Source organism: Microcebus murinus, chromosome 6 (assembly GCF_040939455.1).
Source record: "Microcebus murinus isolate Inina chromosome 6, M.murinus_Inina_mat1.0, whole genome shotgun sequence".
NCBI lineage: Eukaryota > Metazoa > Chordata > Mammalia > Primates > Cheirogaleidae > Microcebus > Microcebus murinus.
The window spans coordinates 60,588,579-60,616,440 of record NC_134109.1 but is presented as its reverse complement, the minus strand read 5'-3'; the positions used below and the strand labels follow the sequence as shown (position 1 = coordinate 60,616,440).

At 39.2% G+C, this 27,862-nt stretch overlaps 1 protein-coding gene across 5 annotated transcripts in view; it reads left to right on the top strand.

Annotated features, from left to right (window-relative positions):
• Positions 1-27,862, top strand: part of NPAS3 (neuronal PAS domain protein 3) — an 838,777-nt gene that overhangs the window by 763,809 nt on the left and 47,106 nt on the right. For all 5 annotated transcript variants that reach the window (XM_012773417.3, XM_012773419.3, XM_012773416.3 and 2 more), the window contains one exon: positions 7,714-7,832. In XM_012773417.3, the coding sequence (XP_012628871.1) occupies positions 7,714-7,832 (119 nt within the window). The remainder of the gene's footprint in view (positions 1-7,713; positions 7,833-27,862) is intronic.

The window sequence follows — 27,862 nt, the reverse complement described above, 5'->3', positions numbered from 1 at the left end:
TCTGGGGGAAATCAGGCCAATCCTCTTTTAGCTACCAAACCCACTGGGCCCAGGACTCTCAAAAGAGCACTTTGCAGAAAATACTTCCTTAGAGATGAATACAAGGAGAGGACATAATGATTCCCTCCCCTCAAAAGAAAAAGACTTCTTGGAACAAGATACTGCTTAGTGTGAGAGAGTGGCAGGGGTAAAATGGAGAATTCTTCTTAAATGAAAGCGTCTGAATGTCACTTTATTTCAACATGTGTAACTGAGTGCATTCTTCTGTAAAACACAATCCTAGGCACTTGGGGGGATGAGGAAGGGTCAGCAGGAAATAGATGCAACAAAAGACAAATAAGACATCATCCTTGGCTTTCAAGAGTTCACAGTCTTATAGATGGTACTGTTGATAGCATCTTTTGCAAATTGCCCGGTTTAAAAAATCAATTGAGCACTTATCTTTGGAAATACAGACCCTACTTATAAAAATCAGTATTGCAGGTAGTTTTCCCTATACATGTGAATTCACCGGTTATTGACACACTAGGCCATGCATTGCTTCTCGCTATCCATGAATTTTTACCCATGTACATGATTGTCACGTATCAAAACAAGGCTATGATTTTTTCCAAAAAGAGGTTCTATGTGGATATTAGTTATCTCTCCATGCATAACAAATTACCCCAAATATAGACAGCTTCAAAAAGTCAAAGATATCTCACATATTTAATAGTTTTTGCAGGTCAGGTATCTAGGAGCAGCTGATTTGGGTAGTTCTAGCTCAGGGTCTCTCTCATGCGGTTGCAATCAGTATGGCAGCCAGCGCATGGTCATCTGAAGGCTTACTGGGGCTAGATGCTCCACTTCTAAGATCACTAATGTGACTGTCAGCAGAAAGCCTCAGTGCCTCACTACATCGCCTCTCTGTAGGACTGCCGACGTGTCCTCTCAACATGGCAGCTGGCTTCCCAGAGTGAATGACCCAAGAGAGAGCAAGGAGGGAGCCACCATATGCCACATATGGGAAGCAAGTCACCAAGTTTAGGCCACACTCACTCAAAGGGAGAGGAAGTAGCTCCACCTTTTGAAAGGTGGAGTTTCAAAGAATTTGGGGTGTTTTAAAACTATCACAGATGTCATCCTGGATAAACATAAAATCCTCTGGGACTGTTTCTGTAAGAAAAGATTTATTTTTTACCATGCTTGGCCTACTGTTGGGAAACTAGACTGTAAATGTATTATTAATAAATATTACTTAGCGAACATATATACCCACACATACATATGGATATATTAGGTTGGTGCAAAAGTAATTGCGGTTTTGGATCACAAATTTTAAATCATTATAGGCTCAAACACATCTTTATTCATCAAAATAGAAACCACTACAATCAACATTTTTTTTGCCAACGAGAAATAAGTTTGTTTATTCCTGTAGCTTAAAAATCCATGCTTTGGGATTCAATAAACTCTTGGAAAGCATTTTCTGCATCCTGTTGGTTGTGGAAGCATTTTCCTTGCAAAAAGTTGTCGAGATGCTTGAAGGAGTGGTATTGGTTGATGAGAAGTCAGGTGAATATGGCGGATGAGGCAAAACTTGGTAGTCCAGTTTGTTCAACTTTTGAAGTATACGAGGTGCCATCAGGCATTGTCATGGAGAAGAATTGGGCCCTTTCTGTTGACGAATGCCGGCTGCAGGCATTGTAGTTTTCAGTGCATCTCATCAATTTGCTGAGCATACTTCTCGGATGTAATGGTGTTGCCAGGATTCAGAAAGTTATAGTGGATCATACCAGCAGCAGACCACCAAAGAGTGACCATGACCTTTTTTTGGTGCAAGTTGGCTTTGGGAAGTGCTTTGGAGACTCTTCCAATCCAACCACTGAGCTGGTCATCGATGGTTGTCGCATAAAATCCACTTTTTGTCACCGTCACAATCCGATGGAGAAATGGTTCATGGTTGTCACATACGAGAAGAGGACACTTCAAAATGATTTTTTTGATTTTCAGTCAGCTCATGAGGCACCCATTTATCAAGCTTTTTCACCTTTCTGATTTACCTTCAAAAGCCAAATAACCACAGAACAGTCAACATTGAGTTCTTCAGCAACTTCTCGTGCAGTTATAAGAGGATCAGCTGTGATGATTGCTCTCAGTTGGTTGTTGTCAACTTCTGATGGCCAGCCACTGCACTCCTGGTCTTCAAGGCTCTCGTCTCCTTTGCAAAAGGTCTTGAACCACCACTGCACTGCATGTTCCTTAGCAGTTCCTGGGCCAAATACGTTGATGTTCTGAGTTGTCTTTGCTGCTTTGCAACCCATTTTGAACTCAAATAAGAAAATCACTCGAATTTGCTTTTTGTCTAACATCATTTTCTTAGTCTAAACTAAATATAAAATAAACAGAAAGTAATAAGTCACTAGCAAAGAAAATATAAAGCAAGAAATGCACATTAAAATGATGTATAACATAACCATATTTAAGAATGTATTCCAATATCACACAGCAAATTTTAATGATATTAAAACTGCAATTACTTCTGCACTAACCCAATATAATACATAATAATATACCTGAAGTAAAGAACTTAGATATATATAAGGTACATATAGTTCTGTCTGGTTACATATAACAAAGGAACCGTGCTAGGTGCTATAGGGGATCAAAGTTAGACTTGTCTCAGCCCTGCTGCCCGTAAATATCTAGCATAAAAGATTAAATGAAGATTTAAAAACAGTATATAAATAACTGTAAGAACAGGCTGGGCACAGTGGCACTTTGGGAGATCAACATAGGAGGATCACTTGAGGCCAAGAGTTCAATACCAGCCTGGAAAACATAGTGAAACCCTGTCTCTACAAAAAATTAAAAGAATTAGCTGGGCGTAGTAGTGCATGTCTATAGTCCCAGCTGCTTGGGAGGCCGAGGCAGGAGGATTGCTTGTATCTACAAGTTTGAAGTTGCAATGAGTTATGATGACACCACTATGCTCTAGCCTGGGTGACAGAGTAAGACCGTCTTAAGAAAAACAGACAAAAAAAAAGAACAGTGTATTGGCAACATCGTGACCTTTAGAATCAGACAAATATTGATCACATTCCTGCTGTGCCACTGACTATCTGGGAGACCTTAGACAACATACTGACTCTTTTTATATAATAATAAAGATTTGGCATTTGTATTAGTATGGGCTAAGTTATGCCGTAGTAAAAAACAATCCCCAAATTATAACAAAAATTTGTTTCAGTAAAGGTTGGCTGGGGGTTTTGCCCCACATTGTCCTCCAAGATAGGCTGGTAGAGCAGCCACCATCTAAAATGTTAACAGTCCCCATGGCAGAGGGAAAGACTAAGTGGCACATCATTACTGGCTCTTGAAAATTCCCCCTGGAGGTGACATGTGATGTTTCCTCACATTTCATGGACTAAAGCAAGCCACACAAACACCCTCAACTCCAAGTGGCTGAGGAAGTGTAGTCTCCCACGTGAAAGCAAAAATTCTGTGACAAACAACTTGTCAAATTTCAGTGGACGCACACTCATTCTAAAGTCCTAAAACACATCCGTTTCTAACAAAACTGACAATATATGGCTGTGAAATAATTTGGCTTTATCAAGATCATTGCAAAATCAACCAACATCTCTCGTCTTGAGACAGTCCCTTTGGATATCTGCCCTTTAGTTTGTCCTGTGTGCGCAGAACTTCTGAAGAAGAAAAGATGCATTCAGGCAATGATGTGAGAAGAGAGTATGTTTAGCTTCAGTCTTAACTACTCACCCCCAACTCCATTTCTCCTTTAAAAGTAAAAATATCTTATTTGCTATTGAGGAATAACATTTTCTTAAAACTTAATTTTTTTCTCCCTCACAAATCAGGATTTGGTGGCAGTTAGAGAGTTCTGACACTAGAATCGCACTGAAAACATTTGGGGTACACTGAGAAGAGAAAGTTTGTCTTTAAAGGCTTTGCCTCGTACTCTTACAGAGAGCCTGGAGAGGATACTGCGAGCGTGCAGGATGGCCTAGCCCCCATTTCCGCCTGATGAGAACCAGGTGGTTCCCAGCCACTTCCTCTTCCCCCCTTCCACACCACCCCTGCCCCTACACAGTGATAAGGAGAGCGAGCAGCAACTGCAACACCAGTTAGGGGATCGTGAACAGATGTGGAGTAACAGAGATGTGATTTCACATTATGGTGGCATTTGCCAAAATAAAAATTATTACAACTTTTGCCGTAAATTATTCTATAAATTTTACAAAATATGCAAAAACTGGCATTTCAAGAGCTGAGATAATTTAGATTTATTAAAAAGTTGAGGCCCTTGAGATTCAGCAAAATAGAGTATACTTCTTTATTTATTTAGCTTTTGGTTGTGTGAGTCTTGTTTTTGTTTCTCAGCTCCTAGTTTATAATCCACAGGTCAAAACTGAGCACCACTGGGCTTTGACCATTTAATTCCGCTTTACCCATAGATGTTTCCAGTGTCTCAGGCAGCAGATATAACTTCTCTGAACCCCATATTTCTTATCAGAGCATGCATCAATCATGCCTCAAAAAGTTGACAGAAAAGCATTTGATATCTAGAAAGCACTATAAAATGCTTCTTGGACATAAACTGTTTCCACTGTTTTTGTAGAGCACCGCTCCTGTGCGGAGTTTTCTCACTGTTAGATCCCCTCTTCATGTCCTGTTTGTCTGTCTGTCTCTTTCTCTCAGGCACGCGCACACACACACACACACACACACATAGACGCACACACAGATGCACACACCCCTTCTCCATTCACCGCCATAGTCACCTCACATACCACCAAGGGTGGGCTGTCTTGGCTCTCCCCCAATAGAACCTTCATCAGAATCCAGCCTCTCGCCTAAGACAGAAAGATTTGCTTCTAAAGCTGCTGCACTTGTCTGTCACATGCAGATAACATGTCTTTTCACGTGAGAGACACCATTGTCACATTTGGGATAAACCAAGTGTATTTGCTAGCCCTTAAGAAAGCATGGCCATGACATGTGTGCTGTGAATAAGATTGTTATGTGTCCCTTTGAAAGGGACACCAGTGCTCCTTCCTTCCGCCCCATCCTCAGAACTGGGAAGTCACATGGAATTAAAGTAGAAATTGTCATCAGAAATCAAGCTCCTTCCTGGGTTGCCCCATCTCCTTCTTCCTGACTCCCTATACCCCTATGCTCTTGAAGTAAAGCTTGAGGACCAATTTTTATTTTAAATCAATCTGAGCTTCTGAGGGCAAAACCTTCGCTGTCCTTCCACACCCGTTGTCCCATGTGGAACTGACTCTGCCCCTGTGTATTTTGGCAGTCACTGTGGTAACGTGGGTGCCGCGCTCACTCCTGCCTCAGCCCGGGCACGAGGCAGTGCTTGGCTCCACGGCTCACGTGAAGCTGTGTCTTCACCCTGCCGGAGGCACCCATGCATTGATCTCTCGGGTACCCTCTAAGTGTGTTACCGTCCAGTTCTCCATATGGAAAATAATAATTTCTCACAACGCCTGAATGACCCCCTCCTACAGTTAGGTGCTTCCTTCCTTCCTGGGTCGGAGTATTCAAGACCACAGCCCTGAAACAGATTTCGCTTCTCTGGGAAGTTTCATTTTTCCCCAGCTATTGCAAACATGATCTTGCTGAACAGAGCTGAATTTTTAAGGCTGAGTTTGTGGTGTGGATTCTGATGGCTTCACGTTAGTTCAAGTCTCTAAGGACCAGTGCCAATAAATGTGAAAGGGACAACAGTAGATTGGCATACTTTTCCATTTCCACTACGATGAAAAAACTGCTGTAAATTAAGTCTAACCTTAAATGTATAATCTGTCCTTGGAAAGAAAAAAAAAAAAGGATATAGCATCTTCAAGCTCTCGGCATCCCTTACAAGAAAAAATTGGTTCTAAGGGTCTCTGATCTTGTGTTTTAGTAAAATAGAACTGCACGGCTGACTGACAGTTCTGATCTAAAGCATTTACGTTTAAGTTTTGATCTCTCTGCTTTTGATTAAAACTAATGAGCTCATTTAATTCAAAATGGGAATCTCTGATAAGAGAAATAAGGTTGATGTGATTGGATTAGAGGGGCAAATTAAACTCTTAGAGCAGAAGTTTGTGCTTATATAGTGTATTAAAAAGCTGTTGGCGTATTATGGCGTGTTAGATGATGAGAAAAATTTCATAGTAATTCATATTTAATCAGAAGAAATGAAAGTACTAAATATAACATGGCTCTCCTTTTCCCTCGAGTGATAAAAAGCTGTACATTTAAAATGACATCAGATCCATGCACTCTAAAACAAAAAAAAAAGAAAACCTTAAGAGAGACACATAAGAAAGGGACACTTGTCAGTGATTTCATCACCCTAGAATAGAAATGCCATAAAAATAGGAAAATATAGTTATATTAAGATAAAAATTCTACAAGAAAAGCCCTAGACCACAAATAGCAAGTTTTCTGTCCTTAAAGTAGTTCTCATTCTTCTTTCATCTGACCATCAACTTAATATGAAAAACAGAGATTACTTACACCCTCAGAAATACTCATATATGAAATGCATTTCATAATCTAAATTTTAAAAGCTTATTTTCCTATTTGTCTATTTTTAATAACTGTCTTCACATATACTTAATTCTTAAAACTCTTTATTACACTTATTTTTTTACCTCTACTCCAGAGAAAATGAGTATTAGCAGAGACCTGCTCAAGAGAAATCCTGTTTTCTGTCAGACATACCTCTTTTTACTTTGAAAGGAGAAAAACTTTAAAATACTATTTACAAAGAATAAAATGAGAGTACTTATCAGGCTTATGAAGCCCAAAGTTAATTTCTTTATAAGAAAAGACTTAAATTTATAAAAGTACATTAGAGGCTTGTTTTTAAAGAAAATAGATTTTACATTGTCTCTGGCATGTTTGCATAAAGGTGTTTTTAGATGAGCAAGACTGCAAACTGCCATTTTAAGTTTTGTAAGTAAAAATATATCCTATTTAGCCTAAAAACCTATAAAAGGAAATAGTGTCTTATTAAAGAGAAGAAACCATTATTTTCTCACGTCAGAAAGAGAGAAATGAAAAAGAGACTGTCTCGTATTGGAGCTATTAGTGACAGGAATGGAAAGTCAATAGCATGAGTAGTTTTTATTTGTTTTTGCCCGTATATCCCATTTTCATCCCTCATGATCAAGTCAGTTGAGAAGACTCCATGCTTCTTATTCCCCACAGTGAAGAAAACCAGCGCAGGAGGTCAAGGGCACGGCTAGGTAGCCTTGATGGTTTTGTGGTTCCTAGACTTTCCCAGTAGGCAAATGATCTGAGAAGGGATTCTCAGGGAGAACAAACAGCAAGTCTTTCTTCATCAGAAGTGTCTCTGCCTGATCCCATAAATCTGCACGGTCCTTTTCCATGACAGTTCTCTCCGCGCACCAGCCAAGCCTCGAGTGAACTGCAGTTACTTACTCTTAGACCCCACTTAAGGAGCTACTAGAAGTGAGAAGTCCTGAAAAGCTCTTGCTAGAAACTGGATGAGGTTACTTTGGATACATTAATTTTTCTTTTTTATTTTCTGCAAAGTAAACATTTTCTAAATGAGGTAAATTGATTACTACTGCTCTTAGCACCCATCAGTCATTTATTTTTAGTGAACTCAAGGATTGCACCTGAGCAGTAGCTCGTGAGGGGCTGTGTAGAGATCTCAATCATGTGTGTATGTATTTTTGTATTCCTCAGTGGAGTCAACCAGCCCCAGCCTGCTAACCACTGACAACACCCTTGAGCGTTCCTTTTTCATCCGAATGAAATCTACTCTGACCAAACGTGGTGTGCACATCAAATCATCGGGATATAAGGTAAGCTGGGTTCTGGGAGGGGAGACATCTCTGTCTCAGGCCATTCCTGGGTAATGTGCACCAGTTTCCCCGGGGCTTTGGGTCCGTATAATTAACACGTTTAATCCTGAGCAGCTCATAGTGTTCCCAGTCACCACGCTAGGAACTGCTTTGCCCCTCTTCTCCTCACTTCAGACGTTGCTGATATGCTAACTGCCCCTGTTGTCATTTCTTAAAACACTGGTTAAGAGTATGCCAAGTGCTTCAGCACCTGCTGGAAATTCACTTCCACAGAGAAGCCAAGCCAAATTCCTATCAGTGCTTACGACGCGTGCTCCTGGACTGTACGTTTCAGAGTTCCACTTCTCACTTCCACCTTCGAATACCTCTTTCTCCTTAGAGAAAGACTGTCCATCTGAATAATATCTTGGCCACCGAGATTTGTGCACACAGATAACAAAATCAGGTCGGATATTAGAAACCCTAACTTTGAAATTACAATGATTGAACATTCAGTCACACTTTAGCGTACACAGGATACTCAACATTTATGGAATATATGTTCCTCACAAGCAAAGACCAAGGCTGGGGTTGTAATCTACATTATCATTATTTTAAGGTTAAGGATATAAAAGCCTTCTAATCTCACAAAATTCCAACATTTCAATTACCATTGGAACATAACTTAAGACCTGTGAAATTTATGAAATGCCTTTGGCAACCAGAATCTTATCAGTTTTACAACACACTAAGCAATCCCTCAAACAATATTTATTCTATGTAGGAGGGCAAACAGAAATGGAATGTACCATCAACGTGGCCAGCAGTTGTAACCTTTCCCAGTTTTAGAGTTTGGAACTTCCGATAGTTCCATTCTTTAGGGTGACCATGGCATCATCAGGGATGGTAACAGCTCTTATCAAGCCTTAAAGCCTTATGAGTCATCAGGAGACTAACAGCTATATAAAAGTCAGAGCCAGGCACTTTCTTTGACATTAAGTCTTTGGAAAAAGAAGAAAGGTAAAGAAGCAGGCCCTTCCAAGAACGACCTTTAGCTGAGCCGTCCTATTGTCTGAAAGGCACACGTGGAGCATCCTTAACCTTTACCAGGTTGCAACGCAAAGGAGAGGCACCTGGGCAGTTCTGCCTGCCTAGCTTTACCCTGCAGAGGCTTGTCACAAAGGAATGTGTTGGAGGAAAGAAAACAGACCCTAACCTTAGGACTCCCCTGCCTTATTGCACACCGTGCATTTATTAGTAGTTAATTAACTGTGTAGCATGAGCAAGTTTGGAATTCTATTAGCAGACTACAGGTGTCAACATTATTGTTATTTAAATGCTAGAAAGGCACATTCTTTGCATTCCAGATTTTAGGAGCCATGGGGGCCTTCCTTTCAACTCTTACATGCTTTCTTTACCTTTATTGGGTTTTACTGGTCTATAGGGGGTGTATCCCAGGAAGGAATGAGGGTGGCAGTGGTGAGATACAGTTTGAAAAAGCAGTATTTAGTATAATTCAATATTATTAGATAAGTTAATTTTTTGATAAACAAAAAATTCTTAATTTTAGACTACAAAGTAGAGATCATAAAGCTGCAAAATGTTGGATCTGCAAAAAAGTGGGACATGTGGGGAAAAAATAATATGGAGAAATAGAGTTTTGGTCTAGACAAGAAACCAAGTAGATTGTGTTCTGTTTATTTTGCCAGACAGGGACTTCAGTAAAGCTGTTTATACTGCATGATCTGAAATTGAACAAGCTAACATCTTAAAATATTCAGCCATTCATTTGACAAAGATTTATTGAGCTTCTATGGAGCCCGTTCTAGATCTTGGAAACCCGGCATTGGAACAATAAAAAAATCGCTGCTTTCGTGGTGCTTATATTCTAGCAAGAGGAGACAGACATAACAAGTACATAAATTAAGAAGGTGATTTCAGAGAGTAATGAAGGCTAAAATAACAAAAGCCAATAGAGGCCAGGCGCGGTGGCTCACACCTGTAATCCTAGCACTCTGGGAGGCCGAGGCGGGTGGATTGCTCAAGGTTGGGAATTGGAAACCAGCCTGAGCGAGACCCTGTCTCTACTAAAAATAGAAAGAAATTAATTGACAACTAAAAATGTATATACAAAAAAAAAAAAAATCAGCCGGGCATGGTGGCACATGCCTGTAGTCCTGCTACTCAGGAAGCCGAGGCAGCAGGATTGCTTGAGTCCAGGAGATTGAGGTTGCTGTGAGCTATGCTGATGCCACGGCACTCACTCTAGTCTGAGCAACAAAGTAAGGCTCTGTCTCAAAAAAAAAAAAAAAAAAAAAAAGCCAATAGATAGAAGCACTCCAATGTGCTGGGCATGATATAGATTACATATATTAGCCCTTACAACAATCCTAAAAGGAAAGTACTTTCATGGTTTCTGTTTTACAGATAAAGAGGCTAAGGCTAGAAAGGTTAATAGCATATCTAGCATCACATGCTGAAGGAGCTAGAGCTTGAACTTGGGGAGTCTAGCTCCACACCACTTACACTTAACCACTAGACTCTATTGTGCATATTATTTAGAGAGGTAAGGTGAGGAGGTGGCTGGAGGGAGCAGGAGACCCCTTTAAATAGGAAGGAGCACAAAAGATCTTTCTGAGAAGGCAACATGTCCCCTCTGAGTGGTGAATGAGAAAGGACTATCATGCAAATAAATGGAAGAGAAATGTTTCTGAAGCAACTAGGAGTTTAGCATTAAAGACACCTTGCTATAAGAAGGGGCCTTCAAGAAAGAAAATATTAAAAAGGGTAATCTTGAACATCCAGGAGTAGGAAAGATTAGGAAGCTGTTCCAGATCCTATTAAATTGTGTAATGACAAAGTGACCATACTCCTCTGACGTACCCTGCCAGTGAGCCTTTCTCAAGATATCCTGAAAGTCTCCACCTCCTCGGAACTGCTACCTACAGAAGTTCCTCCAGTAAGATGAATCACCCAACAGATCCAGCTCTTCCCCTCCTCCTCCTCCTCTGCAGTGAACTTGCCTCATTGATTAACCTTGTCTGAAAGTTAGTGGAAGAGCTGATGAGAAACCATGACATGACACAGCTGAATAACATCCCTGTTTATCTGTTCATTCTCAGTAAGTAAATCTAGCAGCTTATAAAACATTCCAATAAAACTGGTAATCACCCCACCACCACATAATAGACACAAATAAAAAGAAACAGTGATGATAATTTCTCTGCACTCCCAATATTCCCCCTAATTTATTACCATTGTATGTATCTTTCTTTCCCCTTAAAGATCCAAAATGCTTTTCTCAGTGCGAGTCACTATATTTCTCTCCATCTTTTTCTGTGACCTTGGCACCTGGACCTCTCCAACTTTCTCCATGACTTTTTCTGTTATCATCATTGATAGTAATCATAGTAACAAAAGTGTCATTGACTCTGTGGCAGGCACTGTGCCAAATGCTTTAATACTTTAATCCATGCAACAGGATGATTTTAAAACTTCTTCTATCCCAGGCATTGTCTGCACATTATATTCCATTCTTATGTCCATTTTGCAGGTGGTAAAACTGAGGTCTTAATAGGTGAAATGCTTTGGCCATTTCCTACAGCTCTTAAGTAGCTACTGAGGAACCAGAATTGAGTCTAGGCAGCTGGGCTCCAGAGTTTGTCCTCTTAACCCCTCTGTTTCACTGCTTAAAAAATTAAGTCCAAAGAAGAGTTCAGGGTGAGCTGGACTTCAATATATGAAAAAGAAATTAATTTCAATTTTTAAAAGGAAAACCTTTTCCCTGGTTAAGACCTTCCCTCACATATCCTACTGCACTAGTGCATCAGTGCTTGGTGATTCCAGTGCCCCTGGGGAGTTGAGGAGATTTGCTTTCATTTCCATGACTTTCACCTACTCACATCCCCTATAACCAAGAACTCTAGCCAAAGGAATGCCAATCTGCACCAGCCAATTCAAGTATGGAGTGTAATGTAAGTCCTTGTTGCTTGGTTTGCCACACCCCAGTCCCCAGGAAAGTTGCCCTCTCTCCAATGAAGTTTCCCAAATAGGAGCTGACATTCAGTTGTTTCTGTCCTCATTTGCTTTGAAATCCATGGTAGCACGTTATCTGGACCAGCCACTTTTCATGCCTCAGGGGCTTCCCTGTTGTTTAGGTCTCCTTGTTGGTCACATATCTTAGCATAACACAGCTCTCATTTAAATTACATTGCATCAACATTCTGCCTTCTTGATTAGGTCTATGTCTGGGGGAACTTCTGAGGTATGGCACACGGGGTAAAAGGAGATATGTAATCAGGGAAATTAGAGAAGTGAAGACTAATTGGGTCGCCTCCTTCGCTCCTGTCTTTGGAGGATAGTTTCCTTTGGCATGGGACTTTCAGCTTTCTAATCTATTCTGAAATGCCCACCAGCACGACTGTCATTTCTGGAGTATTTATTCACACGCATTATGATGCCCTAACTCTAATGGCATAGTAGAGCAGCCCAGGCTGGCAAACACAGACGAAAGAAAGCAAAATCTCTGTCATGTTTATATATGCTGGGAATGTCTCTGAACTCTTCACAGTGGTGAAATCTCCAAATGCCAGGAGTTCCTGCTATGATACATACAAACTGATTACTAAGGGATGGTGAGGGAACTCGAGATTCTCAAAAATAAACAGTCCTCCATCTGGGATGATATGGATATGGATTTGCCTGTATAGCTAAGTGTTGAGCTAAAATGACTTCTGAAATCCTATCTAGCCTCCTTACCATATAAAGAATCAGAAAGAGAAAGTAATTGGTAAGTTCACTGTTTTATTAGGATTGCCTATAATTACCCTGGCATTAAGAATATCTATATCTAAACCTGAAGCAACAAATCAGTAAGTTAGACAGTGCTAATTAGGTAAAAAAAAAACATTTTTGCCTTGTTTAAGCACAAACATAGGTGTCTTTAAATTAGAAACTTCTCATATTTGTTTTTAAAACTTCACAGTTGTATCTGTTCTGTGGAGTAAGGCACACTTACTCTATATCATATTAAAGTGATTTGTTTTATTTTGGGTGTCATAGATCCCTTTAAAGATTTGATGAAATCTATGGAGCCTCTCCCAAGGTAAACTCATTTTGTGTCAATAGGTTCTTAAATCCTTGAAGTTTATCCATTGATCTCAGGTTACAAAACCCTACTTAATATGATGACATCTTCAGTACTTATTAAGAAACCAAGTTAGCACATCTTCAGGAACATACTTCATCAATATCCCAATAGCATTTTCCTTCCTTCTCATTTCTCCCTACCAGAAAGCAAGAACTAGTCATTTATCTGTCTAATGTTAACATATATTGAAGTCCTGTAGCAAAATATTCAATACATTAATTCAGCAGTCCCCAACCTTTTTGGCACCAGGGACTGATTTCATGGAAGACAATTTTTCCATGCAGGTGGGTAGGGGGCATAGATTGGGATGATTCAAACACATTACATTTATTGTGCAGTCAACCCTCTTTGCTAATGATATTCTGTATTTGCAGCCGCTCCCCAGCACTAGCACCACTGCCTCAGCTCCACCTCAGATCATCAGGCATTAGATGCTCATAAGGAGCGCACAACTGAAATCCCTCACGTGCGCAGTTTGCCGAAGGGTTCGCACTCCTGTGAGAATCTAATGCTGCTGCTGCTCTGACAGGAGGCGGAGCTTATGCGGTGATGCGAGTGATGGGAAGTGGCTACAAACACAGATGAGGCTTCACTCCCTGGCCTCTGCTCACCCCCTGCTGTGGGCCCGGTTCTTAACAGGCCACAGACTGGTACCAGCCCATGGCCTGGGAGTTGGGGACTGCGGCATTAACACATAGATTGCAAAGGCACAAAACTAAGATCTACATTTTGATCCCCTCATGCAGAGAGGGATAATCTTCAAAAAAGTATGTCTCAGAAAATACTTTTTAGAAATATTATACCTAATATTTAAAAATTCTATATGTATTCAAAAGAGCTATTTTCAGTGCTGCCTGGTTCTCCTTTTATTCATGGTCACTTTGGTGTGCAACAAAGTTGCATCGCTAGACTTTCCAATGTCAAAATCATAGCTAGGCACATTTGAAAGTTGAAGGATTTTCATGTGTAAAGTTGTTCTTAATTAAATGTGTATATTAACACATCTCAAGATGACAGAAAACTAGAAGGAAATTATTACTTACTATCTCAATCATTCGGAATTTTAGTTCTCAGTTTAATTCCTTAATAAAGTCCACAATACTAAGATATCCACCTTTCTCACTTGCTCACCTGCCACTTTAACACACTACCAAATTTGGCTGAATCCACCTGTTTCCACTTCATTCCTTCAGCTTAATGCCTTTTTCCAGATCTATTGTGAGAAATTTCCAAATTACTTCTCAGCAGATTCTTACTTTATCCTTCTATCCTACACCGTGCTCCCTGGAATATCTTCCCAAAGCCTCAATGATTTGCTTCTCCACCGCTAAGTCATCCATGGTTCAGAGTGCCAACATACTCAAGAATCTGACCCCAGCTTAGCTTTTCCACCACCATCTCCACCATTCTTTCCTGGAACTCTTACCACTTCAGGCCAGTTGTTTTTCCTGAAATGCACTTGTCTGTTCACAATGCTGTGCTTTTGACCATGCTGTTTTCCTTCCCTAAAATGCCCTTTTGCCATACTTCCTCCTGAAAAACTCTTACTCAACCTGTATGGTACAACTCAAACACCACTTCTATTTTCATTTCCCCTAATGCACATAAGCAAAATTATCCCTTCTCTTCTGTACTAACATAGCATTTTTAGATTTTATTTACATTCTCTGTACCTCAGTTTTCTCACCTATAAAAGGAAGCCATTGATAGAAGCTAGCCCAAAGAATTTTCCTGAAGAGAAAGTGAGATAACACAGGCTCAGCTAAGCATCTTTTTTCCATATTATGAAGTACTTTTTCATAGACTTTGACATGAATATCTCACAGTAATTCTTTTGGGTAATTATTATCTCTATTTTCTCAATTTGGAGGATAAGTAAAACTGATGCACAGAAATACAGGCCGGGCGCGGTGGCTCACGCCTGTAATCCTAGCTCTTGGGAGGCTGAGGCGGGCGGATTGCTCAAGGTCAGGAGTTCAAAACCAGCCTGAGCAAGAGCGAGACCCCATCTCTACTATAAATAGAAAGAAATTAATTGGCCAACTGATATATATATAAAAAAATTAGCCGGGCATGGTGGCGCATGCCTGTAGTCCCAGCTACTCAGGAGGCTGAGGCAGAAGGATCGCTCGAGCCCAGAAGTTTGAGGTTGCTGTGAGCTAGGCTGACGCCACGGCACTCACTCTAGCCTGGACAACAAAGCGAGACTCTGTCTCAAAAAAAAAAAAGAAATATAAATTATTGAACACATAGTAAAAGGGGCAAAAAACAAAAAAGAAATATAAATTGACTTATCTAAGGTCACACAAATGGTAAATGGCAAGACTGAGAAGTACCAGGTCTTCTGATTTCAAATGCTGTCTTCTTGCCAATATACAACATTGCATACTAGGTACTTTCTTATTCTGCTTTCTTCCCTTAGTACCTAGCAAGTATGCTATACATAGTTATCCCTCAATAAATGTTGACTGAATTGAATTTCTTGCTCTCTTCTTCTGAGATACCAATGAAAAATGTTGACAGTACCAAGCCCTGTGACATACCATGAGAAGTACTGCTAGTTGACATCAGTGTCTATTAGATGTGACTGTGGGAATAACTATGAACCCAAATGACTATCCCAAGATCTGCCTCACATTTCTGCATCTTGCCTGCAAGCATATTGTGAATCTTTATTGATGCCCTACTAAAATCAAAACTTACTACATCCACAGTGTTCCCTTTAGCCATCAGTTGAAGATTCCTTTCAGAAACAAGAAATAGGGTCACATTAACATGACTTATTCATCATGACTTCATGTTGGCCTCTGGTTATTTTCTTTCTGTTAACTCATCTTTTTTCTGGAGATTAACATTTTGGGCTACCTCTTTCTTAAACTTCCCTTACCCAAGAGGATAATTGTATGCAGTGAGGTTTTTACAATAGATTTAGAGGGCACAAGTAGAGTTTTGTTACATGGATATGTTGTATAGTGGTGAAGTCTGGGCTGGCTTTAATGTACCAGTCACCTGAATAGCATACACTGTACCCAATAGGTAATTTTTCATCTCTTACCCCCTCCACCTTTCCCCCTTCTGAGTCTCCCATGTCCATCAAGGCACTCCATATGACCACGCATACCCACAGCTTAGCTCCCACTTATGAGAACATGTGGTATTTGGTTTGTTGTTCCTGAGATACTTCACTTAGGATAATGGCCTCCAGTTCCATCCAAGTTGCTACAAAACACATTATTTCATTCTTTCTTATCACTGAGTGATACTCCATGGTACATATATACCACATTTTCTTTATCCACTCATCAGTTGATGGGCATTTAGGTTGATTCCATGTCATCGTGATTGTGAATTGTGCTGCAATACACATTGGAGTGCAGGTATCTTTTTGATATGATTTCTTTTCCTCTGGGTAGATACCCAGTAGTGGGATTGTAGGATCAAATGGCAGGTCCTACTTTTTACTTTTTTGAAAAATCTCCATGCTGATTTCCATAAAGGTTGTGCTAATTTACATTCCCACTAGCATTATCTAAGTGTTCCTTTTTCATTGCATCTCCGCCAACATCTATTATTTTTTGACTTTTTAATAATGGCCATTCTGATTGGAGTAAGGTGATCTCATTGTGGTTTTAATTTGCATTTCTCTGATGATTCGTGATGTTGAGCATGTTGTTGGCCACTTTTATATCTTATTTTGAAAAATGTTTATGTCATTTGTCCACTTTTTAATGGGGTTGTTTGTTAGTTATTTGTATGCAGAGAGTTTTAATGATACCAGGAAAAGTATAGCTTGAAGGTATGCTCAGCACTAATGTGCGGAGCCATGTGGTAGGGGTCCTTCTCTGGAGATTTTTAAGAGGATACACTAAACCCATCACTTAGGAGTCTCTCTTCCTTCTCGACAAGTGTGAATAAACTAGATGCCATCTGGACGTTTCTTCCAGTCTGAGATTCAGAGATGTTCCAGGTGTCCAGACACACCAGGGCTTCTCCTGAAGCCTTTGCTTCAGCTTTGTGTTGTCTTGAAATGATGACTACAGTATTCCAAGCTGCACAAAATGTAACTGTCTTGTCAAATCAATACATGAATTTTCAGAGAGACCAAAAATTCTGTCAACCCATTCAGGCTTTCTAAAGCTACGCATTTATTGCCTTTCAATCAACCCAGACACCCAGAATAAATTGAAGGAGAAAAAATTTCCAGGGTAGAACTTACAGGCAGAGGTTATCCTGATGAAAAATGCAAATAGAGGAGAGAACCAATAAAATCAAATTTTTAAAATCCTATTATCTCGTTTTAGTCTCTGCTCACCTCTGCACAATTGTCCATTACAACGTGGTTTCCAGTGTCATTTTAAATACAGCTGACATTGTTTCTGATCTTAAAGAATTTATTTCCCATTACCAAGGCATGACAGTAGTTCCAGCTTGGGATATGTCATTTCTGCCGGGACTAATCAGCTAGCTATTTTGCCAAGCAGAGGCATAATCACTAGCCATTCTGGGAAGTGTCTGTAAATTCTAAGTACGTCAGTGACTGCAGCTCAAGTATGTTGCTAACTTAGAGGTACTTCATTTTACATTATACAGATTTTAGAGAGCAGGCAGGAGAGGTAACAGCATCACTTCTTTGACTAACACTATATCTTTTCAGATTGGTTTTCTGAGCCTATGCTAGCTAAGAATAACAGAAGTGATGATAACTTTGAAAATGATATCGTTGATGCAAAAATTAACAACCTTTTCTCCATATAAAGTCTTTTAACTAATGCCCTTAAAATTATTGTTAATGTCTCTCTAAATACACTCTCAATCTAATAAGTTTATTTATATAATTATCACTATTATAACACTTTGATCCATTAAATTAGTTTAATAAAAAAAAAAAAAAGAACTTAAGAACTAAAAAGTGAACATAAGCACAGTTCAGTTTTTTCAGGCCTAGCACTCTGATGTGCTGACATACCCTAACAACAGCTTCAGAGGCCCACAATTTCTGTTTCCCTAAACTCTTAATCTGGTGGCCTAAGTAGCAGTTATTAAACTCTTTACAGAAACCAAGGGCTTCCAGAAACAGGCACGCCTTGGAGATATTGCAAGTTCAGTTTCAGACCACGGCAACAAAGCAAGTATCACAATAAAGTGAGTTACATGAAATTTTCAGTCTCCCAGTGAACATAAAAGTTCTATTTTACACTATACTATAGTCTATTAAGTGTGCAATAGCATTATGTCTAAAAAAAAAAAAAAAAAAAAAAACTATGGGCCTACCTTAAGTTTGAAATACTTTATTACTAAAAAAATACTAACAATTGTCTAAACTTTCAGTGAAGTTGTATTCTTTTTGCTGGGGGAGGGGCTTGCCTTTATGTTGCTGGCCATTAACTGATCAGGCTATTAGTTGCTGAAGGCTGGAGTGGCTGTGACAATTTCTTACAATAAAACAACAATGAAGTTTGCTACATCAGTTGACCCTTTCATGAAAAGTTTCTCTGTAGCATGTGATGCTGTTTGGCAGAATTTTACCTATGGTAGAGCTTTAAAAATTAGAGACAATCCTCTCAAATGCTGCCACTACTTTATCACCTAAGTTTATAGAATATTCTAAATCTTTTGTTGTCATTTCAACATCACAGCATCTTCACCGGGAATTGATTCAATCTCAAGAAGCCACTTTCTTTGCTGTTCTATAAGAAGACACCCTAATCTGTTCAAGTTTTATCATGAGATTGCAGCAATTCAGTCACATTCTCAAGCTCTACTTCTAATTCCAGTTCTCTTGCTATTTATACTACATCTGCAGTTACCTCCCTCCACTGAAATCTTAAACCTCTAAAATACATCCATGAGGGTTAGAATCAGCTCTTTCCAAACTCCTGTTCATGTTGATATTTTCACCTCCTCCCATGAATCATCAATGTTCTTAATGGCATCTAGAATGGTAAATCTTTTCCAAAAGGTTTTCAATTTACTTTGCCCAGATCCATCAGAGGAATCACTATCTATGGCAGCTATAGCCTTACAAAATGTATTTTTTAAATAATAATATTTGAAAGTCAGAATTACTCTTTGATCCATGGGCTGTAGAATGGATGTCGTGTTAGCAGGCATGAAAACAACATTAATCTTGTACATCTCCATCAGAGCTCTTGGGCAACTAGGTGCATTGTCAATAAACAGTAATATTTTGAGAGAAATCATTTTTTCAAAGCAGTAGGTCTCCATAGTGGGCTTAACATATTCAGCAAACCATGTTATAAACATGTGCTGTCACCCAGGCTTTGTTGTTCATTTTTAGAGCACAGGCAGAAAAGACTTGCCATACTTCTTAAGCGCCCTAGGATTTTCAGAATGGTAAATGAGCATTGGCTTCAACTTAAAGTCACCAGCTACATTAGCCCCTAAAAGTAAAATCATACTGTTTGTTGAAGCTTTGAAGTAAGGTCTTGACTTTTCCTCTGTAGCTATGAAAGCTAGATGGCACCTTCATCCAACAGAAGTTTGTTTTGTCTACATTGAAAATCTGTTGTTTAGTTGTAGCCACATTCATCAAAGATCTCGATCACTTCCTACAGCTATACATCAGCATTTGCTGCTTCACCTCGCACTTTTATATTATGGAGACAGCTTCTTTTCTTAAACTTCACAAAGCAATCTCTCCGCTAGCTTCCAAACCTTCTTCTGAAATCTCCTCACCTCTCAGCCTTCATAGGATTGAAGAAAGTTAGGGCTTTGCTCTGGATTAGGTTTGGGCTTGAGGGAATGTTCTGTCTGGTTTAATCTTCTATCCAGATCCCTCAAATTTTCTTCTTATAAGGCTATTTTGCTTTCTTATCATTCATGTGTTCACTTTTAATTTCCTTCAAGAGCTTTTCCTTTGCATTCACAACTTGGCTGTTTGGTGCCAGAGGCCTAGCTTTCAGCCTCTCTCAGCTTTCGACGTGCCTTCGTCACTAAGCTTCATCATTTCTAGCCTTTGACTTAAAGTGAGAGGAGTGTGACTCTTACTTTCACTGGAACACATAGAGGCCACTGGAGGGTGATTAATGGACCTAATTTCAATATTACTGTGTCTCAGGGAATAGGGAGGCCCAAGGAAAGGGAAGGAGACCAGGTAATAGCCAGTTAGTGCAACAGTCAGAACACACACATTTATCGATGAAGTCTGCCATCTTATATGGGTGTGGTTCACGGCACCCCAAAACATAATAGCAATATCAAAGGTCACAGATCACCATAATAGATATAATAATAATGAAAACGTTTGAAATTTTACAAGAATTACTGCAGTGTGACACAGAGACTTAAAGTGAGCACATGCTGTTGGAAAAATGGCACCAATAAATTTGCTTGATGCAGGGTTGCCACAAACCATCAGCTTGTAAAAAATACAATATCTGCAAAGTGCAAAAAAGTGAAGCGCAATAAAATGAGGTATGCCTGTACATTACCCCATTTGACTCATGTCACCACAAAACTACTTTTCTGAAGAGTGATAAGCACAGAGGCCGTGATGTCAGACATCCAGGGGTTGGGACTTAGTCCTGCCTTCCTAGCTCTATGATTTTAAGTAAGTTGTTTAACATCTTTAAGCATCTGTTTCCTCTCTTCTAAAGTGAGCGTACCAATAAAACCTCCTTTATAAGACTGTTTTGAAATAAGGTGAGATGACGCAGGTAGAGTACTTACCATGATGCCTGGCCTATAGTGAACACATAATCACGGCCACACGTGAAATTTCGTATTTATGGAACTGGTATTATAAGTTTGATAAAGGTGATTCTAGACTATCCAAAAACTTCTATACCTCTGCAGATGTACCTTTAACTATGGAAAGTAGTAATTTAATAATATTTTAGATTGTATCCTGGAAATTATATGAGCTCTAGAATAATAAATGACTTCTTCCAAATATAAAGAATGCATTTATTTCTGGGAAATGTCTTCTTGCTTAAGTGTCCTGAATATTGATTTGATTATAACGGACAAAATATGACTGAAATATGTCATCTGTTCCTTTAACAAAAGTAGCACATACCAAATGGTTTTCTTTGGAATTGATTTAGCGTCATGGCAAGACTAATATAGCCCTTTAATGCAAGAAGTGAAGTAGGGGCAGAGCCAATTTGATGTTGTTCATCTCTGAAATAAACGGCACTTTCTAGGCTCTGTAGCCCACAAGGCTCCAGGGTTTGGTTAGACTAGAGCATCTACATAGCACAAATTGAACCCTGTGGGAAAGGCAAACTGTCACTGTGGGCTTGAACCCTGCCGTGCCTGAGAGGTGCTATGCAACTTCCACAGGGCATTCTGTTGGCTCATTCAGAACAGAGGAAAAGAGCCAGAGTTCTGGAGTTCATCTCTCTCACAAAGTAACTTTCCAGGGGACAAGGAACTAACCACATCTTTCCCAACTCTCTATGCATACCCTCCTCCCACCATCAGACTAAAAGAATGGCCTCATTGCAAAGTAATTTGAGTAACAAAACCCTTATTTAGACAAAAGAATCATCTGTGCAATCAGTTCTCAAGCCTCTGTGTCTCATTCAAGGGGAAATCTCTGGGCTGCTGCCTGGGCTGCGAGCAAGCGTGCTTCTTTGAATCTGAACTGCCAGTGAGCGATGGCTGTCTCTAAGTTGCCAGGCTGGAAACCTCGCTTTTGGCTCATACTTGCTAATTATCTACAGAAACAACCCTTATAAGTTATCATCTCACTTGTGGCAGCATTTATGCCTCCTTTTTAACAGGACCTTCACACCTACTTTTTATTCTGCCTGGAGTATATATTGTCCTGGGATATCCCTGTGGGTCACACCTGCATTTCACTCAGATTTCCGCTCAAATGTCACTTCCATCACCTCCTGTCTAAAGTTGCTGAAGTATACCTGCTGCACCCCATTATCTACTTTATCCTGATCTTTATTCTTCTTCGTAGCACTTCATACAACCTGACACTCTTTTATACATTTATTTGTGCATAATTTTTCTCCTACTGCAATATAAACAGAAGCTCCTAGAACAGTTTCAGGCACACAGTGGAAATTCAATAAACATTTGTTTAAAAATATGAATAAACCTATAAATATTCGACGTGATTTGTGCCAAGGCCAGAACATATGCCTTCCTTGGGTCAGTGTTCCAGTTTATTTAAAGGGGACTTAGAGATGAGAATATGCAGCCAATGGAATAATCATAACTTTTTCGTTTCCAGGCCCTGATGATACTGTAAGTTGAATTTTTCTTCCTTTTCCTTTTAAAAATGCTTCATTAATGGTTGACACATTCTAGGATATATTTTTCATGCTATCATAGTTGTTTAAAAAAATCAACGTGTATTTAACTTGTACCCCACTTGTACCCAATTCTAGTGGCTAGAGCTCTGGAAGTACAATCAAGAGACACTTGATTATTACTTGGTAGTTTTGAATATATTTAACAGTCCTCAACAGCCCCTTGTCAAATGTCCTTCAAACTTATGATTCCCTGTAGAAGTTATGAAAAACAGAGTGGGTTAATAGTGGCACACCTGGTGGGTAGAGTCAGAAAATGGCATCCTCCTACCAGCACTTTGCTCCTTTACATGCTCTGAAATGTTGGACAAGCAGCCTGGTTATTCCGGGCCTCTATTTCTTCGATAAAAACAAAGTAAACAATAGGACTTGCCTTCAGTGTCCATTATTTATTGATGGTTGGTTGAGATTACATCCCCTTTATCTCTACTTTATACATTAGGACTATAGCCTCTTTGGAACATTCTGGGTGGAATGGAATAGAGACTCTGCCTACTTGGGCATCCCCTGATTCTTAGAAGAGAGAATTATGCCTAGAAGTTCTGACAAGGGTCTTCCAGGGTCACCAAGTACTGCCATATTGCCTTGTGGCCAAGGCCAGTTTAAGAACCTGCACTATTCCGGGAAACATTTAACTAAGTCAATGCCACAAAGGGCAAGAGGTCTGGAAAGAATTTTGTGATTTTTAGGGAGGGCTCAGTGAACTTTTGTACCTTCCTCTTGGAGAGACTATGGATGGATTAAACCCACTCAGACTCTGAGAAATCAATCTAGATCCTAAATTGAAGACAAAAAAAAATTGATGATTGGAGAGAAATACTCCTTTGCTTTATTCCGTGAACACTGGCAAATTTCTTTTCCTCATTCACTTTAATACAATATGTGCTCACTCTTCTCTTTATGCCAAATAACATACAGAATCATATTCTTATTAAATGTATCTATCTTCCCTTCAATTTTTCTGCAGTTGGCTTATTGGTAAATACCTTTTCCCAGCATTGTCTGGAATGTTTATAAGTTTCCAGCTGAAGTAACCTAAAACTTTTACCCTACCTAGAATAGCCCTACAGACAATTGAGTCGTGGGTAAATACTTTTTAATTATAAGTGGAATTAGCAATATTATAATTATCAAACTCCTCAAAGAAAGATATCATGGAAGTATGAAATATTCATTCTTGAATTGTTATTTTATTATGAATTACTATCTTCTCTATGAAATGCATCTTCTCTCTCCTCTGAAAAGATCTGGAGAGTAATACAGTTTGCCTAAGGACCCAATTGGCTCTGTGGATTTAATCTCTAGGACACAAAAAAGTGACAGTGTCTAGCACTTCTAGGTTCTCAGGCACTCAGAGAGCCCTGTAGGTCAGCCGTGGGGAATTAGAACCCGAAAGTAGACATGAATTGACAGCAAGGCATTCAGTAAGTGAAAAAGGGAATGAAGCCCAGAATCAATAGACCATACCATCACTGTCCCATAGAGGACTGACAGACTGCGAAGCCTAGAGGTGCCCCTTGTCCAATCTTCTTCCCTACACAATGGTTTTCCCCTTGGGGAAAACATCAGTGGAAGTGGCCACAAGAGCCCAAGAGATGTTTTGGCCCCCAAAGAATCTTTTCCCTCTTGCATTCATAAATTATATGTCCTAATCATGGCATCTAGTCCTAAAAACTTTAAAAGGATGGTACTGTGCTAGTGGAAAATTCATAAGCGCCTGCTCTTGATTTACTTCCTGCTTAGAACAATTTTCACACAGCTGTGGTATTGCAGAGCGACTCTGTTGAAAGTACCAAACAGTGAGGCTCAGTCAAGAAGGATGTTGGATGTTTAGGTTATGATGATTTCAGCTATTCCTTTTTTTAATTTTTTTTTACAGCATCATTAGTAATCTGTCATTTTAATAATAATAATTCCCTTTTGACATCACGGAGGTGAGAAGAAATCACCACTGACATCAAAAATGAGGCGATATTTCAGCAGTATTATTTCACTGAAGATAAAGTGGAAAGCTTTCTTACTCCCCATGCCTTAAAGAAAGCTGAACAAGGCATGTGCTGACCCTAGAGCTTATCTACTTCAGTTTCTTCCAGGCTGATACGAAATAACTAATTTTAATTGTTCCAGCTAGAGTTTCAGAATGTGGTTTTTTTTCCCCAAAGCCTCATATCTACATAAGGGAAACTTTTTTGAAAATCAAGCTTCGTTAGTACATAATAACCTGAGAAAACAAAAGAGAAGCCCAGTGTAACCCAGAATGATCTATGGTTTTCATTCTTCAACATCAGCTTTTGTTCAAAGTATTTAGGAATTGATCTCACTCAATCATGCAGTCAATACTGATTGTGTACCTGTTGTGTATTATACACTGTCCTGGATCCTGGGAAGACAAAGATGGATAAAACCAAGTATTATTTGGTCCAGAGAGCAGAGTCTAGACTTGGGCACACAAAGAAACAATTATGAGAGAATGTGGTATGTGCTGTAGCAGAGGTACGTTCCGAGGGCAATAGGATGAATAAATAATAGGACAGGATAAATAATTCTGTCTGGTGGAAGAGGAGAGGGTCTCAAAGATAGCATCTTTTTAGCCAGCTCTTTAAGGATAGGCTCAGCCTATAGAGATATTAAGGAAGGGAACTCTGTATACAGGGAATAGTATCAGCAAAGAGATGAGGGCATCAAGTATATTGAGCAGAAATAAAGCTGGTGCTCAAGTCAGTCAGGAGTAAACACATCTAAGCTGACTTGTCAAATGTAGACAGGAGTAGGAGCCTTCATTTGGTATAATACCAGCTCTGTGGGCTACTCAGTGTTCAGGGTAACAAGGATGAAGATTAGAAATGTTTCATGCTAACAAAAGTTCTTGGAATCATTTTAAGAGAAAGAGCATGATTTTCTAACAAGTAGACCATGAAGGTTGTTCTCAGCCTGTAAGGTAAAAGAACAAGGATGTGAATTTAAGTCGGTGAATAATTCCTTTTAGAATTTTCTCCACTTATGTTTCCTTCCACCATTCTGCCAACACAAGTGTAGGGTATTTTTCCCCTGTATCTCAGACTGCTCATATAAATAGACATTCTGAGAGGAGGAATATGATCTTCCTACAGTAACTCAAGAAAAAAAAAAAACTAAAATCCTTATGCGTTGAAATCTAGCATTGCAAAATCAATCCAAGGTAAGAAGCATCACATAGACCTTACTCACCTAAATGCTTCGTCTACACATGTATTATCAGGATTCTTGGAAATGTCTCCATATTTGGCACAATATAAACAAAACCCTAAATTTTAGCCAGCCTAAGATTTCCCTTAAACATACCATTTAGTAAAACCCCTGCCTTCAAAGATTATGACTTTTTTCTCATATGAAAAATTATTTGTTCCTCAATTCACTTACTTCCAATTTTGGTTGGCTATTAATATTAAGCCTTTCTACTAATTTTAGCAACCTTTGGAAACAATGTCATCTGAGCACCCAATCCCTTTGTTCCAGTAAGATCTGTGCATGTCACATCAGTTACAACTGATCTGCAATTAAACTGTTCTCAAGTTAACAGTAACTGATGACATAAAATATGAGTTTTATAACCATGCAAATATTCAATAGTATAAGTGTTTTTTAAAAAATAAAATACAGCATATTGCTACTAGGTTTTCCACATAAGCAAATTTTCACTCCTCCTCTCTCGTCACAAAATAAACTTTTATATTCCTGGATTGAATGCTTACTTTTTTAAAAAACAAAATTTCAACAAGTAAACAAAATAAAATCTCTTCCTTTCTCCTTATTTTTGTAGCACCTGCATAGCTTTATCTTTCTATCAAAGATAATATGAAACTTTGGTGCTTTGTGTTGCAGATCATTGGCTGAGTTTCTTTTTATCTGCCTGATTTTATTTATTTTTCTTTCTCAAACATCTTTTTCTTCTCCAGATACTCATTGCTTTCAAATGCATCTACTTCTATCACCACAAAGCTAGTGTAACCCTGTGGAGTACACTCCCAAACCATGCAAGTGCCATTTAAGAGCAAATCTTTTTGTCCAAGTCAGCTCTCAGGATACAAGGGAAACATCGCATCCCAAATTGGCTTTTGACTCATTGTCATATGCAGAAGCTAGAAAAGAGAACTGGACAAAAATGGGTTTGGGTATATGTTTGGGTTTTTGCATGTACTAAAGCAAAACAGAGCTGATGCACAATAAACAAACATGCATTATGGGTTGTTTTCAGTCACTTTATAGACATATGCATTCATAAATTTTGATACGGTTGTAAGAAGCTGACTTTGATGGGACCAAACTCACAGACGAGCTTTCGATCACTGGAGCAACCACAGTCTAACTTTATGTTGACAATTTATCAGCCCTTCTCCGTCAAGGAAAATTGTTTTTTAGTGCTTGCCTATTAGCAATCACATGCATAATATGAAATTGAGTTTTGGGGAGGACGGCCTACCATCTGTCTTTCTGATATTTTTTTTCAACATTTCACGCTCAAGTTCAACTCTCTGTATATCAGAATGCTGTAAAACAAGATTCACCCATAATATGGGCACTTAGCAAGAAAAATGGGCCAGATACCAAATGTAATCTTTTAACTTACTGAGTTTTAAAAAGGAAAAATCATTGATACCCCAATCTGTGCATTATCTTTTGAGTGCACTTCAAATGCTGCCTGCCTCTTGAAGTCAACTTTGGTACGGCTGGTTCTTCTTAAAGAACAGTTCATTAGTGTGCTTCGAGAAGTGTTAAAACACTTTTATAAAAATAAAAATTCAAAGAGAAAGTGGAAAGCAATGTGAGGTTAAGAAAATGGAGCTCTAAAGGATTGGTGTGAAGAATGAATAAGATGTATTTAGTTTCCCTTCCAAATTCCAATATGCTAAGATTTTTATCAATAATATTGTTTTTCTGCAACAATACCTGCCTCAGGGAAAATCTGCTCTGTAGCTGTCAGGATTATACTTCTCAAAATATGCTTAAGATGATTCTGTTAAATTGATAAAAAAAAAAAAAAAAAAAAAAAAAAAGTACACTCCACAATGTAGAAGGATTGCTCAAAAGAACATTCCCAAGCCTTTCATGTGTAACTGCATTTGTGCGGCAGGGCATTTATTATGCTATAAATTCCATCACTGATTTTGGCCAGTTCAGATTGATTCTGCAGTAACTGTAAGTAATGAACCTTCCAGAGCCAAAGGGGGGAGGAAAAGAGGAGGAGGAGATGTAGCCAATACACTTGTGGCTGTGGGAATACAAATTGTAGGGTTCATTTAGTCACAGCTTTTATCAGATCATGCAGCCAATACTCTACAAAGCAAGAAAATATATATCCAGAAAAATCTACAGGTTCCTTGATCTGACTTCAGTGGCTACGACAGGCAAACACAATGAGAACACTTCTTGGGGAAAGAAGTGATCTATTTTTCCCCAAGCCTTTACTTCCCAAACTTGTTTCCTCTCATTCTCTCCAAGAGTGTAGGCAAATTTCCATGCTACAAGAGCAAAGAAACATGGAGCCCTCCTCTCCTAGGAAAAATTAGCCAGCCCTGAGAGCTGGCCTCCCCCAGTTCCCAGTGCCTGGTGCTGAATGGACCCTCAGCCCAGAG